Source organism: Coturnix japonica, unplaced genomic scaffold (genome assembly GCF_054131305.1).
Source record: "Coturnix japonica strain WE unplaced genomic scaffold, WE-NBRP24 Scf040, whole genome shotgun sequence".
NCBI classification, from domain to species: domain Eukaryota; kingdom Metazoa; phylum Chordata; class Aves; order Galliformes; family Phasianidae; genus Coturnix; species Coturnix japonica.
This window is the reverse complement of record NW_028188943.1, coordinates 3,759,377-3,774,715: the sequence shown is the minus strand read 5'-3', so window position 1 is coordinate 3,774,715 and position 15,339 is coordinate 3,759,377. Positions and strand designations below refer to the sequence as shown.

General features: G+C 45.1%; 1 protein-coding gene across 1 annotated transcript; it reads left to right on the top strand.

The window, feature by feature from the left end:
- The first annotated feature begins 11,382 nt into the window (after positions 1 to 11,382).
- On the top strand, positions 11,383 to 14,804 carry LOC146753040 (obscurin-like). The gene is made up of 4 exons (XM_085531115.1): positions 11,383 to 11,643; positions 12,627 to 12,893; positions 13,539 to 13,808; positions 14,446 to 14,804. The coding sequence occupies exons 2-4, from the start codon at positions 12,644 to 12,646 to the stop codon at positions 14,757 to 14,759; spliced, it is 834 nt and encodes a 277-aa protein (XP_085387241.1). The 5' UTR covers positions 11,383 to 11,643; positions 12,627 to 12,643; the 3' UTR covers positions 14,760 to 14,804.
- Positions 14,805 to 15,339: the final 535 nt, after the last annotated feature.

Genomic DNA, 15,339 nt, shown 5'->3' with positions numbered 1-15,339 from the left:
CTTACCATCAGAAATTGAGATGTCATATTTTGCTCAGAGGTGCCTGCTTGTAGGAGGGACAGCTTCCGAGCTTTTTCTGCTCCAGGAACCAGCTCCAGCTTCAGAATTTAAACAGCAGTCAGAAATTAAACTGAGCTTTGTCACCTCCATCAAATAGAAGGAGTGGTTGGGAGGTACAGCTTTCCAAATCACTTAGAAACTGTCACAACAATCAGATCCCTACCTTTTCTTTCTGAACTTGTTAATACATAGAGCTTAATAGCATCAGAATGCCCCAAGCACTTCAGATAACACGACAGCTGTAAACCCTTCTTTAAGGATTCCTTTGTTTAACCACTGAGTAACTGTAATTCAGTGGTGCTGGTGGGAGAAGGGAAGTCCTAATCTTCCCAGATGGTGAATAGAGTTGATGTTCACATGCAGACTGGTGCTGCAGCACAGCCAGAAACCACTCATTTGGGAAACACAGCACCAAGAAAATAATGGGAATAGCTTCATAAAATCAGGCAGCTTCACCCAAATTTCATGTCAGTTCCATTATTCTTCCTATTTTCAGGAAGAAAGGTTTTCCCTTTTTCTTGTAGTATCATTTTCTTTTCCTTTCATGCAAGCAGCTTTGTAGCTTACAAATTGTTTTCTAATCACCTCCTGGTGTGGACAAATCACACAGGTTTGACTCCATGTTTTACATAGTTAGCATTTTATATTTGTTCCAGTATGGAACTGTACAGTCATAGAATGGCCTGGTTTGAAAAGGATCTCAAAGATCATCCAGTTCCAACCCCCTGCTATGTGCATGGATCTATCTTTTTCATACGTATATTCCCATAGATGTACATATATATACCACACCTACACCCCCACAATCTGCTACAACTCCATAGAATTATCAAGGTTGGAAAAGACCTATAAGATCATCCAGTCCAACCATCACCAATACTTCCCAGTTAAATCACATCCCTCAACACAACATCCAAACTTTTCTTGAACTTCCCAGGGTCGGTGACTCTCCATGAGAGAAAAGGGCACACAGATAAGGGATTCTGCATTTGCTATTAGCAGAGGTGGGATGAGACCGAGCACTGCCCCAGCTCCTGGGATAACGCAGAAGGGCTGAGACCTTCCAGCTGCTTCCACCCAGGGTCACACAGCAAAGCCGACCCTGCAGGAGTCTGCATCATTCTTTGCATGGCATTGCTAAGAGGAAGATCCCCCCCCTACCCTTGGCTCTACACTCCAGCATCTGTCTGCCATCTGTAAAGCCACTACAGCTCTCCTACTGGAGTTCCCATCTGCACAGTGACAGCTTGGTTTCTTCTTACTGTCAAAGCAGCCACAGCCTCAGTGCTTCTAAAATCTCCCCTTTTCAGCTGATTTCCTCTTTCTAGTGGCTGGGCAATTCCTCCCTCTCACAGTCATCCCTCTGCCCCACTCTGTGCCCACAGACCCACAGAGGGCACACAGAGCCAGCCCTGTCCCAGCTGCTGCTGCTTCACATCTGACAGTCTCAGGAGCTGAGATCCAGGCCGAGACAGCAATGCCCAGACATGGTTTGTAGGACGTTTGTGAGAGGAAATAGGGAGGTTTGTGATTAAACCTGCCCCCTAAGGAGGAAGGCAATGCTGCCTGCAGCCCCAGCAGGCATTACAAAACATCCCCATTTACAGGAGGGTTTTAAATAGCACAATTCAGGAACTACAACTGCACAAATTCCCGCATGCCCTGGAATAAGTTTGGGAATGGACAAGGTTCTACCACCTGTGCAATGCCATCGAAATAACAACCATCCACCTGTAAACCTCCATCCTCTCCCCTGCTGCACAAAGGGAAGCTCAACAGCAGTGCACAAATGTCCCAGCAATGTCTGAGCACTGCTCTGTGCATCCCAACCTGCTCATCCCATCCACTCCTGGCTGGGCAGCAGGGTTGGGGTGGCACACTGCAATGGGCACAGAGGAACATGGAAGCCCCACACATGTGAGGAAGGGGCTGGCTGTGCTCCACACTCACGTTATCAGACGTGATTTGCCCTTCTGTGGGGAGCCTCTGCTCTTTCCCAGCTCATCCTCCAGCGTCTGGGACTCCAGGATCTCATTCAGGCTGTTGTTGGCTGCGGGGCAGCTCCATGAAGAGCCGCCCCTCCACCGACCGGCACACAACAGCCGCTCCCGCGCACTGCGGCTCAGCCAATCGGAGCCGGCGGAGCTGCCGCTGCCCGATGGGACCCCCCCCCCCCCCATATTGACCCCCCAGACGAGGAAGAGGAGGAGGAGAGCGACGAGGAGCTGCCGCAGGAGCTGACGTTGGGGCGGGGGGGCAACGCGGGGGAAGGGTCGGCAGTGGGGGGTGGGGGAGGGGGTGGGGCAGCATTACCCCCGGACCCCGTGGACCCCCCCCCCAGCCAAAGTGCTGCTCTCCGACCCCCGCGGGCTCTTTGTGCAGCCGCTGCCCTCCAGTTATAGGACCCCCCCCGCCCCCCTATATTGCGCTTTGCTCACCCCCACCCCCCAACTCCGGAACCACCCCCCCCTCCCCACATTGCCCCCTCCCCCCGGGTGTGGTTATGGGGGGGGGTGTCGACGATGTGCCGTAAGCCGCGGCGGGGTCGTGTGCCAAACCCCCCCCCCCCCCCCCCTAAAGATGAATGGGGCGCTGTGGGGGGGGGGGGGCTCAGCCGTGGGGATAAAGAAGGGGGTTAATGGGGGGGGGGGCGGCGCTATAGGGAACGCAACTGATCTAAGCCCCCCCCCCCCACATTAACACCCCATTGTGTGTGGGGGTGGGGCACCCAATAACCCCCCCCCAGTGCCAAACAGCCCCAACACCCCCCTCAAAGCCGCTGCCTTACGCTGTGCCCCCCCCGCATGAAGGCAAAATAGAGAGGAAAGTGTTTTCCTGTCTTAATGAGGCATCACGATGCTCCCTGTGAAGGGCAAGTATAGTGAAAACGGGGAACTGGAGTAAGCTCTACAGCAGACTACAGCAAAACGGTTTGACTGTTCTGATGTCCCTGCAGAGAAAGAAGACGTGTTTACAAGCAAGGACAAGGTACAAAAGGAAGTGAAGGCTGTACTGACTCAAAATGCCACGCTGAGCTTGCCCAGGAGAAGACTCACCAAGATTCATGTCACAGGTGAGAGAAATTGTTTCGACTGTATTGAATCCCCCAACAAAGAAGGAGGGGAAAGTTAAGTGGTTTGACACATTCAGCCCCAGCATTCAGTGATGTAGACGGTGCTTAAATTCTGTTTATTTCATGCACTGTTTTGTTTGCCTTCTGAAGCTATGAACACTTAGGACTTGGGTAGCCTCAGCTTAAGACAGACTGGAAATAACTGGGGAATTTCCCTGGGGATCTCAAGTAGATGCAATGATAGCAAAATGAGAAGTCAATAATTTCAGGGGAAATTAAAGAATATTAAAGATATCTTCAGGGCACAAGCACACCCCTGCAAATGCTTCTTCCTAAATAGTCTCAGAGACAGCATTTGGTCACAATGCTAGAAGGCGGCACTGGTGGTTTCTATTAAATTAAAGAAACCTGCAACTAAAAAGGTTTTCCTTTATTTTCTTTTGTTTTCTTCTCTATAGCAGGTACAAAAGAAATGCTTAAAAATAGAAAGGCTTCAAGCTGGTGCTTTTCTTTCCAAAATGGAGGAAGACAGGCGTTCTATTTATTAGGAGAGTCTGATAGGAAAGTGGAAAAAGGCTTTTTACCAGGGTCTGTAGCAACATAACAAAGGGCAATAGTTTCAAAAGTGAAGAGGGTAGACTCAGTTTGGACATGAGAAAAGTTCTTTATGATGAGGGTGGTGATACACTGGAACAGATTGTCCGGTGAAGGTTGTGGGTGACTCATCATTGGAGTGTCCAAGGCCAGGCTGGATGGGGACCCTGGGCAGCCTCATTTAGTGAATGATGTCCCTGACCACGGCAAGAGGTTGGACTGGATGATCTTTAAAGCTTCCTTCTATACCCAAATCGTTCTATGATTCCATAGGGGAAACCATTTTATTACTGCCTCTGAAAACTCAGGAGATATTAGAATTGTTTTCAGAAATATGTAGGTGAGAAAAATACATTTCCTCACTATGACTTAATTACAAACAGAATTTAACCTTGACCCTCACCTGGCTTTTGCTGGCAAAGCAACTTACAGCTGTCAGCTTGTTTGGACAATTTAATGCCTGTCCCCTTGTATGAAACAGACTTTTCAATGACTGCGTATGCTGGTGTGCTGCTGGACAGTGGGGAAAGGGGTGTTTTTTAATTTTTGAAGATTTTGGAACATGATACTGGTGGAAATGAAAACAAGTTTAGGGCTATCTAAGCTGTTTTGGTCTGGCAGGGAGGAAGTTCTTCACTAGCAATTGATATAGTTCAGATGTTGGCATTCAGTTCATAGCACTGTCAGGAAATGTGAGTGGGAAAGCTGTCCTCAACGGTACAGTCCAAAGACTAATTTGGGCATTTGGGGAAGGCTGTGTAGAAAAGATTCATGTCTTAAATGTGCCCGTTTGCCTTAAATTCCAGAAGCAGTGGATGCTTTTATCAACAAGGAGAAGGTGCAGAAGGAGGTGAAGGCTGCACCAACAGAAAATGCCACGCTGAGCTGCGAGGTGGCCCAGGAGAAGACGGAGGTGAAGTGGTACAAGGAGGGGAAACTGATCACCTGGAGCAAGAAGTTCAGGGTGGAGTCAGAGGGCAAACAGCGTCGGCTGGTGGTGAGCCAGGTGGAGAAGAAAGATGCAGGGGAGTACAGCTGCGAGGCTGCTGGCCAGAAACTCACCTTCAAGATTCATGTCACAGGTAAGACAGGTGTTGTCTGAAATACAGCAGAGAACAGTAAAGTAAAATCTAGTTTCTATTATACAGTGATCCAGGTGCAGTAGTCTGTGCTGAGGTTTTTCCCCTATACTTGATTGCCTGGGTTTGTAGCAAGTATTTGGTTTTAGTATGGCACAAAGACCTGTTTCAGTCTGTCTGTAGAATAATAATTACTGATATATGTACAATGGAAGCAGTGTTCAAGATATTATTCAAATCTCTCCTGTGCCTGAGATCCCAAACTGTAATTCTTGTTCACCGAAACATTTGACTAAGATAAGTATGTGCAGTGAGGCTGGAGTGCATGTTCTACGTGCAGCCTTTCATGGCAGGAGAAGCAGGAACTTCTCCTAGTAGTACACTGCCTTTTTCCTATGCCTTTATGTTGGAGGCTGCATCTGGATAGGTGAGTCTGCTACTCACAGTAAGAGACCTGGTAGAGCTGACTATTCCCAGAGCTCAAAGTAAAATAGATATCTGCAAATCACACGCACAGAATGTGCCCCGGTGGCGCAAGTGGTAGGAATGCCGCATTGCAACACCGGAGGCCCTGGGTTCGAATCCCCCCTGTGGCGCAAGTGGTAGAAGTGCCGCTCTGCTACACAGAGGCTCGAATCCCAGGGGGTTGGACTCGATGATCTCTAAGGTCCCTTCCAACCCGCACGAGACTATGATACTATGATGAAAGAACAAAGGACTGCGTTGGTGAGCATATTTCCTTTGTGCCTTTGACAGTCACAGTTGTGGCAGTGGTAGAGGCCATGAGGAGTCTGTTCAGGAAGCCAGGAGTACTGTTCTGGGTCATGAAAAGGCAGCCAGTGATTTGACTATCACACGTTTATGTGTTTTGATGTTTCACAGTGGGTCTTAAGTAAAAGGAACTCAGGTTTTGGTTGCCTGCAGGACAGATGTTCTTTTGGGTTCAATATGTTTGCATAGTGACTTGCAACCATGGGATGGTGTTCAAGGACCCTCTTGGTTCCTTCAGTTCCTAGGTTCTTTCTTGCCTAGATTTGACACTTTGTTTCAACAGAAGAGCTGATATTCTCTAGTGAAGGCTATTAGTTTGGGCACAAGTGGTAACCTAAACCTGTTCCAACGTGTACATACAAACCTGCAAGATGGTCTCATTTCAGTCCTTCTGTTTTTCTTTTCTTCCCTCAGAGCCAAAACCTGTGTTTATAAACCAGGAGCAGGTGCAGAAAGAGGTGAGTGCTGCCCTGGCAGCAAGTGCTTCCCTCAGCTGTGAAGTAGCACAGGATACAACCAAAGTAAAATGGTACAAGGATGGAAGACTGCTTGCCTCCTCCAGAAGGTTCAAACTGGAATGTGTGGGCAAAACACGGCGTCTGGTTGTGGAGCAGCTGGAGAAGAAAGATGCTGGAGAATACATCTGCGAGGCTGCTGGCCAGAAGATGACCTTCGAGCTGGAAACAACTGGTGAGCATTCAGAAATTCTCAGCCAGGATTTTGTAGCCTTGTTGTGAACTGGGTTTTAGGGTGAAATCTGAGTTTTCTTTGCACCTGACAGTGTGAGAGTTTGCTCTGGCCCTTTGTGTACCTCCCCGGTGCTCAGCTGTTCCTTCCCTTACTTGGGGATAACGTCATTTATTCAAGGTGATGTCCAAACGGGCTTGTTAACAGTCCTCCGCAGTGCTTTAAGCTGTCATAGGTCAGCCAGAATTTATGCATGTTCTATAGCTATTCCTACATGTTGAAAACACTGCACTGTGCTTAAGCTTCAGCATATGTTCCAGTAAGTACAGTTCCATTAATTCTAGGGAATTGGGTGAATTAAGCATAGATCTGAAGGCTCCCTTTGCTGAGTGCAGAGATGGAAGGACTAATGTAGATTTGACTTGATATTTTCCCTTCTATGATGGGAAGGAGCTCCGTCAAAGTAAAAAAGTGGGCATTACTTCCCAGGGAAATAAGAGAAGTCTCATTATTCACAGGTGGTGAACTCTCATTTTCTCTCTCAGTCTGCAACCAGGTTGGGTTGCTGTTTCAGTACAGGCTGTTTTATGCAGGAACTCTGCTCCTCTGGTTAATCCAAGTTGTATCCAGGCCCTTCAGAAGGAAAGGGAAATAGCAGCACAGAAATATGGTCTGATTCTGACACAAATAAGTGCAGACCTGGAGAGTTAAAAGGGATTGTGTGATGTTCAAGGGATTTTGAAGCAAAGATGTCCCCTAGGTAAGATTTGTGGCTGACATTCCCTATACACTGTGGGCACACAAGCTAAGGAGAGACTAGTGATGAGCATGCAGAGAAGCCAATGATTCAGACAGGTTTGTAGTGACACGACATTGTAGAGTTCTGTCTAGTTCTCCTTGGCATAGTTTGGAAAATGAAGATGAGGAGATTGGTGGTAACCAATATGGGTTCCTCAAAGTCAAGCCATGCCTGACAAACTTGGTGGCCTTTCATGATGGAGTAACAGCATCAGTGGATAATGGGAGAGCAACTGACATCATCTACTTGGACTTGTGCAGAGCATTTGATCCCGTCCTGCATGACATCCTGGTCACCAAACTGGAGAAAAATGGTTTTGATGGATGGACCAGTTGCAGGATAGGGAACTGTCTGGATGGTCAGACTTAGAGAGCTGCAGTCAATAGTTCAGTGTCCAGGTGGAGGGTGGTGTTGGGACCAGTGTTATTTAACATTTTTGTAGGCAACAAGGACAGTGGAATCAAATGCAGCCTCAGCAAGTTTGCAGATGACACCAAGCTGAGCGGTGCTGTTGATGTGCTAGAGGGAAGGGATGCTACCCAGAGGGACCTGGACAGGCTGGAGAGGTGGGCCCTTGGCAGCCTCATGAACTTGAGTGTGGCCAAGTACAAGGCCCTGCACCTGGGTCAGGGCAATCCCAAGCACAGGCACAGGCTTAGAGGAGAATGATTTGAGAGAAGCCTTGACCCTGAGGAGAAGAGTTGGTGTGGAGGGAGGTGTCCCTGCCTATAGCAGGGGGACTGGAACTAAATGACCTTAAAGATTCATTCAGTTCTATTGTTTTTCTACCCTTAATTTTGCTTGAAAGGTTTTAGAATAAATGAGATTCTGGTTTCCATGAAAACTGTTTGCAGGGAGCTCCATTGTAGCTAGTAAGTCTATCTTTTAGTTCAATGGCAATAATGCATTGACTGTGTTGAAGAGAGAAATGACTCAGGAATGGATGATGGTTTAGAATAAAACATAATCCTACTTATTTTCTATGCAAATATGTGTAAGGAAAAGATGCTGCACTCAGTTCTGGAAATACCCTGACAAATATATCTCTAGTGTTTCACAGCTGGAGATATCAAGATTGTTAAACCACTGGAAGATGTGGAAGTGAATGAATATGGGAGTGCATCTTTTGTCTGTGAGATTTCACACGATGAGGTTCAGAGCCAGTGGTACAAAGATGACAACAAGCTGAAGGCTGATGACAACATTAGAATGCAGCAAGATGGTAGGGTGTAAAGAGGGGGATCTTTCTCCTGAGTGGGGGGTGGGTTGGAGATCAAGCATATAAGACATCTGAAATGAAGAAGGTTCAGAAGGGAGTTCCCCTTTTGTTTTGGGACTGAGGTTTAGGTGGAACAAGTGACATGGTGGGATGCTTAGTGTGGGAAGTGTGATGCTATCCCACCATCCCACACTGCTGGGAGCAGGTAGGAAATGAGTGCAGTTATTTCCAAAGTGGGGGTGAACAGGGCAGTCAGTTCACCTCTCCAAAGAGGTTTTGTCTGACAGTGAGTGTGATCCTTCTGTATCAGGTACTTTGAAGGTGACGGTGGCCACATTTGGTCAGTCCTTGTAGAAGCCATGTTTAGATTACGCTTTGGTGGGGATGTGGACGTGGAGGAATGGGTGGTTTCATTGACATGAGAGAACAGGCAGTGATGCTGTGAAACCAGATGGATGATGCTCAGCCTGGCCACGTGCCTCAGAGCTCTTTGCTCAAGGAAGCCAAGTGTAGTTGTGGGTTTCCTCTCAAGAGCACAGTTTGGTAGGGATGAGTTGGCGGTTTGACTAGATAACCTTAGTGGTCTTTTCCAGCCTTAGTGACTCTGTGGTTCTCTGCTTCAGGAAAGAGCTACTCGCTGACTTACACACGTGTCCAAGTCAAGGATGCAGCAGAAATAAAATCTCTAGCAGAAAAGGCAGAATCTCGTGCCCATCTTACAGTTAAAGGTAATTATGCTTCTGATGACGATTTTGATTAAATTATGTTATAAACGAGCTAACATCCTTTGCTTTAATTTCAAGGAAGTTAAACACCACCAGGACCTTTCACAGAAATAAAAACTTCTACCTACCTACCTTTCTGCCCACAAAATATCCAGCTTCTCTTTTGCAATTTACTTTTGCTAAGTAAAACAGATTATTTTCTTAGGAGGTTGATTTTCTACGTTTAGACTTCAGATTTGTGTTTGAATGTTGAGGGATAAAAAACATAGCTTGACTTTTTCTTCATTTTCTCTTGCTGTTTGAAAAGAGCACAGGGTTGTTGTTTTTTTTTTTAATATATACAATGTTAGGGTATATATATGATGTTAAGTGTGATAAAGAAAACGGAGACATTTGAGTTAGCACACTACTCAAGAGTTCAGTCCCCACCTTTGCCACTGTTAACATTATAAGGGCAAGAACTTCCTGGAAAATGAATTTCTCCTAAGTAGAGTCATTACATTTGAGCTACAGAGACCTTTACTAGGTGAAAACTTGTTGTTCAGAGCTAAGTTGCTGTATTTAACCAAAGTAATTATCAATGTCCGTGTTTCATTGAACCTCTTTTCCATTTCGTAATGCGAGGAGTTTGATATCGGGATGGGAAGGTCATGGTTTGATTTGGATGTTGGACTGGGAATCAGAAGATCTGGGCTCTTTTCAGGTTGTCAGTCTTATTCTCTGACTTCTTAACAACATTCTTTTCTTTCTATTATTTTTTAATGATGTTTTAAGGCATTCTGAGCTGATAGGTGTAGTGTTCATGTGCAGTAATGCTGACGTGAGTAAGTGGGGTGATAATGTAAGGGTTTTTTACATTCCTTCTAAATCTCTGCTTTCTCTTGTTCCATCCTTCTTAAAGAGCAATCCATTAATCTAGTGAAGGAGCTGTGTGATGACTATGTGACTGAGCCTGAAGAAGCCAAATTTGAATGCGAGATATCCATTCCTTCTGTGAAACCTCCCAAGTGGTATTCCTACGTGGGGAAGTCTTACAGGCTGGCAGAAACTTGATTATGCAGCAAGAAGGCACCATCCACCAGCTGACCATACCGAAAACCACCACTGATATGACAAGCACCATTCAGTTCTCAATTGGCAAATCCAAATCCACAGCCAATCTGCTTGTCAGAGGTAACATATCCAGGCTTGGTTTACATCATGAAGATGAAGAATTAATTAACGTACAGCCTTCCTTCACTGGGGTCTTTGAAATATTGTGTGTGTGTCTGGAGGGTCTGCTCCATTTCCAGTTCAAAGCCGTTGGACAATCAATGAGACAGCTGCATCTCAGTAAAAGATCTGTTTGAATAGCTGTGATGTGCTTACTATTCAGATCTACAGAGCTGAGGTTTTGTCCTTGGCTATACCAAAGAAGTCAAATCAGGTGAAATTAATTGTATTTCTGAACTAGACAAGTTTAAGTTTGGTAGCACCTAAATTTGAAGCAGTTTGTCATTGATTTCATCTGAAAGAAACTTGCAGGCTTTTTATCTGCTGTTGTCCCCAGCGTAAGAGTCTCCATTCACATCCTAAAGTACTTGTTATATTTTCATCTCACTCTTATTCAACTCAACTCACTCTTATTTGAATAAAAGCCTCAACAATTGGGAGCAATTTGTTTTGTGGGAGCACAGAACAAGAGCTGGACCTTGCATTTGGTAGATAATATACAGTATTACTTTATAGAAATGTAGTCAATGGCATTCCCTATAGACAATCGTTTGTTTTATCTTTAGAGTGGTTCAAAGAACCATTGTGAACATGACATTAATTGGAATGGAATACACGCAAGAGACTTTCCTCTTCTTCCAATTGTCCTCATCCTTTCTTCTCTTCCACCCCTGCTTTGCAGATTACCATATAGAAATCACCAGGAAGTTGGAGGACAAGACAGCTTTGGAACGTCATTCTGTCATCCTGTCCTGTGACTTCAGGCCTTCTCCAAAAATTGTGAAATGGTTCAAGGGCCACACACTCATCAGGCCCTCTGAGAAGTACAAGATCAAGAGGGATAAGCATTCAGCAGAGCTCAAGATTCTGAAGCTGAAGCCCGATGATGCTGGTGTGTACAAGTGCAAGGCAGGAATTGCAGAGACTGAGGCCACGCTGACAGCTGAAGGTATGAGCAGGGAGGGTGACCTCTTCCATGTCCTATTTCACCTCAGATTTCTCTTCTTGGGGTTGATTTCTGCCATTCTCTCCTGCTAAATTTATAAACGTATAATGTTCACTGAGAAGATTACACAAAGATCATCTAGTCCTACCATTCTACCACATCCCAGTATGATTTATAGTAACAGTGGTAACAGTTCACCTTGTTTCCCCACAGCCTGCAATGTAGAAGTAACGAAGCACCTGCAGGATGTGGAAATTGAAGAAGAGAGCTCTGCTGTCTTCTCCTGCGAGCTGTCCCATGATGACGAGGACGTGGAATGGTTCCTGAATGGCAACCTCCTTTACACCAACAATTACAATGACATCAAGAACGTTGGCAATTGCTGCACACTGACAATGAAGCAGGTTAAGCCTGAGGATGCTGGCACAGTGACAGTGAAGTCAGACAAGGTGTCAGAAAGCGCGCCTGAAGGTGATAGGTGGGTCTGATCACACCCCTCCTGGATGTAAGAGATGCTAAGGAGCTCCAGTTCATTCTATTGTGCAGCAGTCCTGCTTCTAAAGCTGACCTCTCTGGGGTGACAAGTCATCAGAGGCTTTCTTCCAGTGGAAGATTCCATTGCAGCAGATATCAACGAAGGAGGATGGTTTTGGTGTCCTGCCAAAGCATTCCATTGCTTTTTATCATCATTTTATTTAGCACAAGGAGAGTTACAAGAGCAATTTCTTTTACTGCTTCAGTAACATGCAGTGTCAATGCTGTTGTCTCCAAGGATTTATGACTGAAGGAGAGATCATTCAATGTGTGTTTTGCCTCTGGGATGACTAATGACCAGGCTGTGAGCAACCTGATCTAGCTGTGAATGTCCCTTTTTATTGCAGGGGATCTGGGCTAGATGGCCTTTAAGGGTCTCCTCCAATTCTAAGGGTACTGTGATTCTAATCTGCTCTCCCCAGCAATTAAGCTCTTTTACTCTATGCGCTCAGAGTTTGAAGGATTTCCTCTTTCTCCTTTCTTTTGCATTTGGTGGAAGTTTTTTCCCCAGTATAAACATCTGATGTGTGAAATAGAAGATAGATAAAAGGAGTCAATAAAACAGGAAAATCAAAATTGTTCAGCAGCTAATCCTCTTAATCCTGTGGCCTGCTGTATGAGCTCTGCTCCATGTGAGGGCAATGCCAGCTCTCCAGCTTTAGAAGAGCTGCATCCCAATTACTTCATATGATATCAGTCCCACCCAAGGCAATGCAGGCTGTCCCTCCTGTTCCCTGTATTCTCCTACTGATTAGTTCAGAATTCCATAAAGTGCATTCAGTCAACAGACATGAAACCACTTTAGGTTCTATATTGATGTCATCAGTACTGGTAAAGATTTATTTATCCCTCTTTAAAAATCTGAAAGCAACTGGAAATGTCTCAACTTCTGTATCACATTGTTCTGTTTTGCCTTTTTAATTGCAGAGAACCCTGCTGTCTTCATGAAGTCCTTGGATGATGTTTTTGGTGAGGAGCGGGGTGTGATTAAATTGGAATGCGAAGTCTCTAAAGAGAAGGTCAAACCAGTGTGGAAGAAGGACGGTGTTGTGCTCACTTCTGGCAACAAGTATGAGCTGGTACAGTCTGGGAAGACCCTATGTCCCCTTATCCATGACCTTGAGAAGTCAGATGCAGGTTTCTATACCTGTGATATTGGCAGTGATGTTGCCAAATCAAAGGTCGGCATTCAGGGTAAGTACTGTGGAAAGTAAAGGAGTGCTAAAAGCACATTCAGTATGGTCACTATGTCTTACACCTATTCCCCCACGAGCCTTACTAGTTTCTACAATAGAAGTGTATTACTGCAATTTAGCACAGTGATGTCTGGAAAATTCCCATTGCTTTTGATGTAAATGTATCTCATTTTGCCATGAAAATCACCAAACATGTCAAGAATGTCCTGGAAATATTTCCTTTCTAAACATCCCTAAAATGGAGAAATCGTTTGAACACCAGTAGGGGTAGGATGGTAACAAATTAGCTAATAGAAACAGTTAATTTCTTGTCATAGGCAAAACCCTTTTTCTCACGCAGCATCCTAGAGTTGTCCTCTCTGTTAGGTTGTTCCCTCTGTAGCTCATTGAATCTTCATTCTGCTCCATGGACTGAGCTGCTCTAATTGTAGTTCTTCCAGAGCAAAGACAAGAGATTTACATCTCTTTTTTTTTTATAGCTTTCTGGTAATTCTGAGTGGAGAATGTCTTAGAGAATACATCAGTAAGGAACACAGCCATGTTCTGCAAATCCTGAGTTAAAACACCAGTACTGCTACTCATGTCAGTCACAAATGCCTTTTCTCCATATAAACCTCATACTAACCTATCTCTTACCTTCCAGAGCTGAATAGTGGCATTACCAAATGGCTGAAAAACACTGAAATCCAGGAGGGAGAAGATTGTACTTTTGAATGCATTCTGTCCCATGAAAGCATTGATGAGTTCAAGTGGACACTGACTGGAAGCAGAGTGGAAAGTGGTGGGCGATTTAAAGCTTCTAACGTGAGTCGGAAATATACTCTCATTATCAAAAGTGTGACTCCTACGGACACTGAGGAAGTCGTTTTTACTGCCCGTGGTCTAACCTCCAAAGCCTCTCTGTCTGTGAAAGGTAATGAGATGGGAGAGATTCTGGGGCCTGATTCCTTCAACTGTCTTCTGATAAGATTGTCGTGAGAGCTAACTCATAATATGGTTAAAGTGAATAGCAACCTTCTACTTGAACCTCGAAGCACTGAGAATTTCTCTTAAAAATAAGTAAAAGGACAAAACATTTTACACAAATGTGAGAACTACCCAAAGCACTGGGGTAGTGTTGGAAATGGGCATCTCACTACAGCTTGTTCCATTAACAGTAAATCAGGAATGATCTGTTGAGGGAACTGTGGGAGCAAATATCCTCTAAGTATAAGCTGAAGGGATGGCCTTCACATCATCTAGCTGTACAACAAATTCCTATCTAGAGCATGTGCATCTGAGAGCATCATCCGAGGCTCCCAGTGTGATGAGTGGAGAGAAGAAAGAGGCAGTTTTCAGACATGGTTCATCATCCTCAATGGGGTAGATTTAAGAGAGAATAAATGCTGCCTGGAATTCTATTGTCTGTACTTTGCAGATTACTGCTGGCTGTAGGATGGCGTCTGTTGCAAGTGCCTCTCTAACTTATCTCCAGCATGTAGATGCATGTATTTTGAGAGAGGCATCCTACCCTAAGTGTATGTTACTCAAAAAGCAATGTTTTCTTCCAGGAAAACCTACTGAGGTTTCAAAACAGCTGGAGGATAAGACAGCAGCAGCAGGGCAGGACATCAGCCTGAGCTGTGAGCTGTCAAAACCGGATTTGAACATCAGGTGGTACAAGGATGGCAAAGCAATCAGAAAAAGCCAGAAGTACGACTTGCAGCAGGAGGGAACTGGGGCCATTCTGATCATCCATGACTCTACTGCCAAGGACAGTGGGGAGTACCCCTGTGAGACAGAGGACTCCATAACAAAAGCCAGGGTCACTGTGCAAGGTGAGTTGAAAAGCACATGGGGATGGCATGTAGAGAAGTCGAGGTAAATATCTGCAGCCTGTGGGTGATGTTTTTCTCTTCTGTTTCCTTGAGCAGGATCAATTCTTAGTTTTCAGAAAATATGATGGATTAAAATCTTTTCCTTAAAATAATCTGGAAACTGAATGATTCTCCAGTGTGATGTGGATCTGGGCAGCCTGGTCTGGTGGTTGGTGACCCCTTGGAGGGGGTTTGAAACTAGATGATCTTTGAGGTCCTTTTCTACTCAGGCCACTCTATGATTCTGTGATCATTCTATGATTCTATGATCTTGGGTGTTAGTGAGCCAAGAAAAGATGGCAATCTGAATTAGTCTCTATTGAATATGTGTAATCAAAACTATATGCAGTTTATCAGATGAGATCCTAACAGCGCATGTATAATGGTATTGAACTTTCCAGATATCTACTGGAATTATCAAACCTATGTAAATGGGTGGACTCTGTGGTCTTCTTAGACTCTTTGCATCTCTATGTGATATTCTGAAATGAGGGCAAAGGAGATTCAGGACACCTCTGTATGCTTGAGACTTGTTCGGGTAACAAATCCCTTTGTCCCACACCCTCATCCCCCTCTTTTCCTTCCAGA

Coding starts and splice junctions, on each gene's coding strand:
- LOC146753040 (XM_085531115.1), top strand. CDS start 12,644: ATGAAGTCCTTGGATGATGTTTTTGGTGAGGAGCGGGGTGTGATTAAA. Junction 12,894..13,538: donor ATCAAAGGTCGGCATTCAGG/GTAAGTACTGTG, acceptor CTTACCTTCCAG/AGCTGAATAGTGGCATTACC. Junction 13,809..14,445: donor AGCCTCTCTGTCTGTGAAAG/GTAATGAGATGG, acceptor GTTTTCTTCCAG/GAAAACCTACTGAGGTTTCA.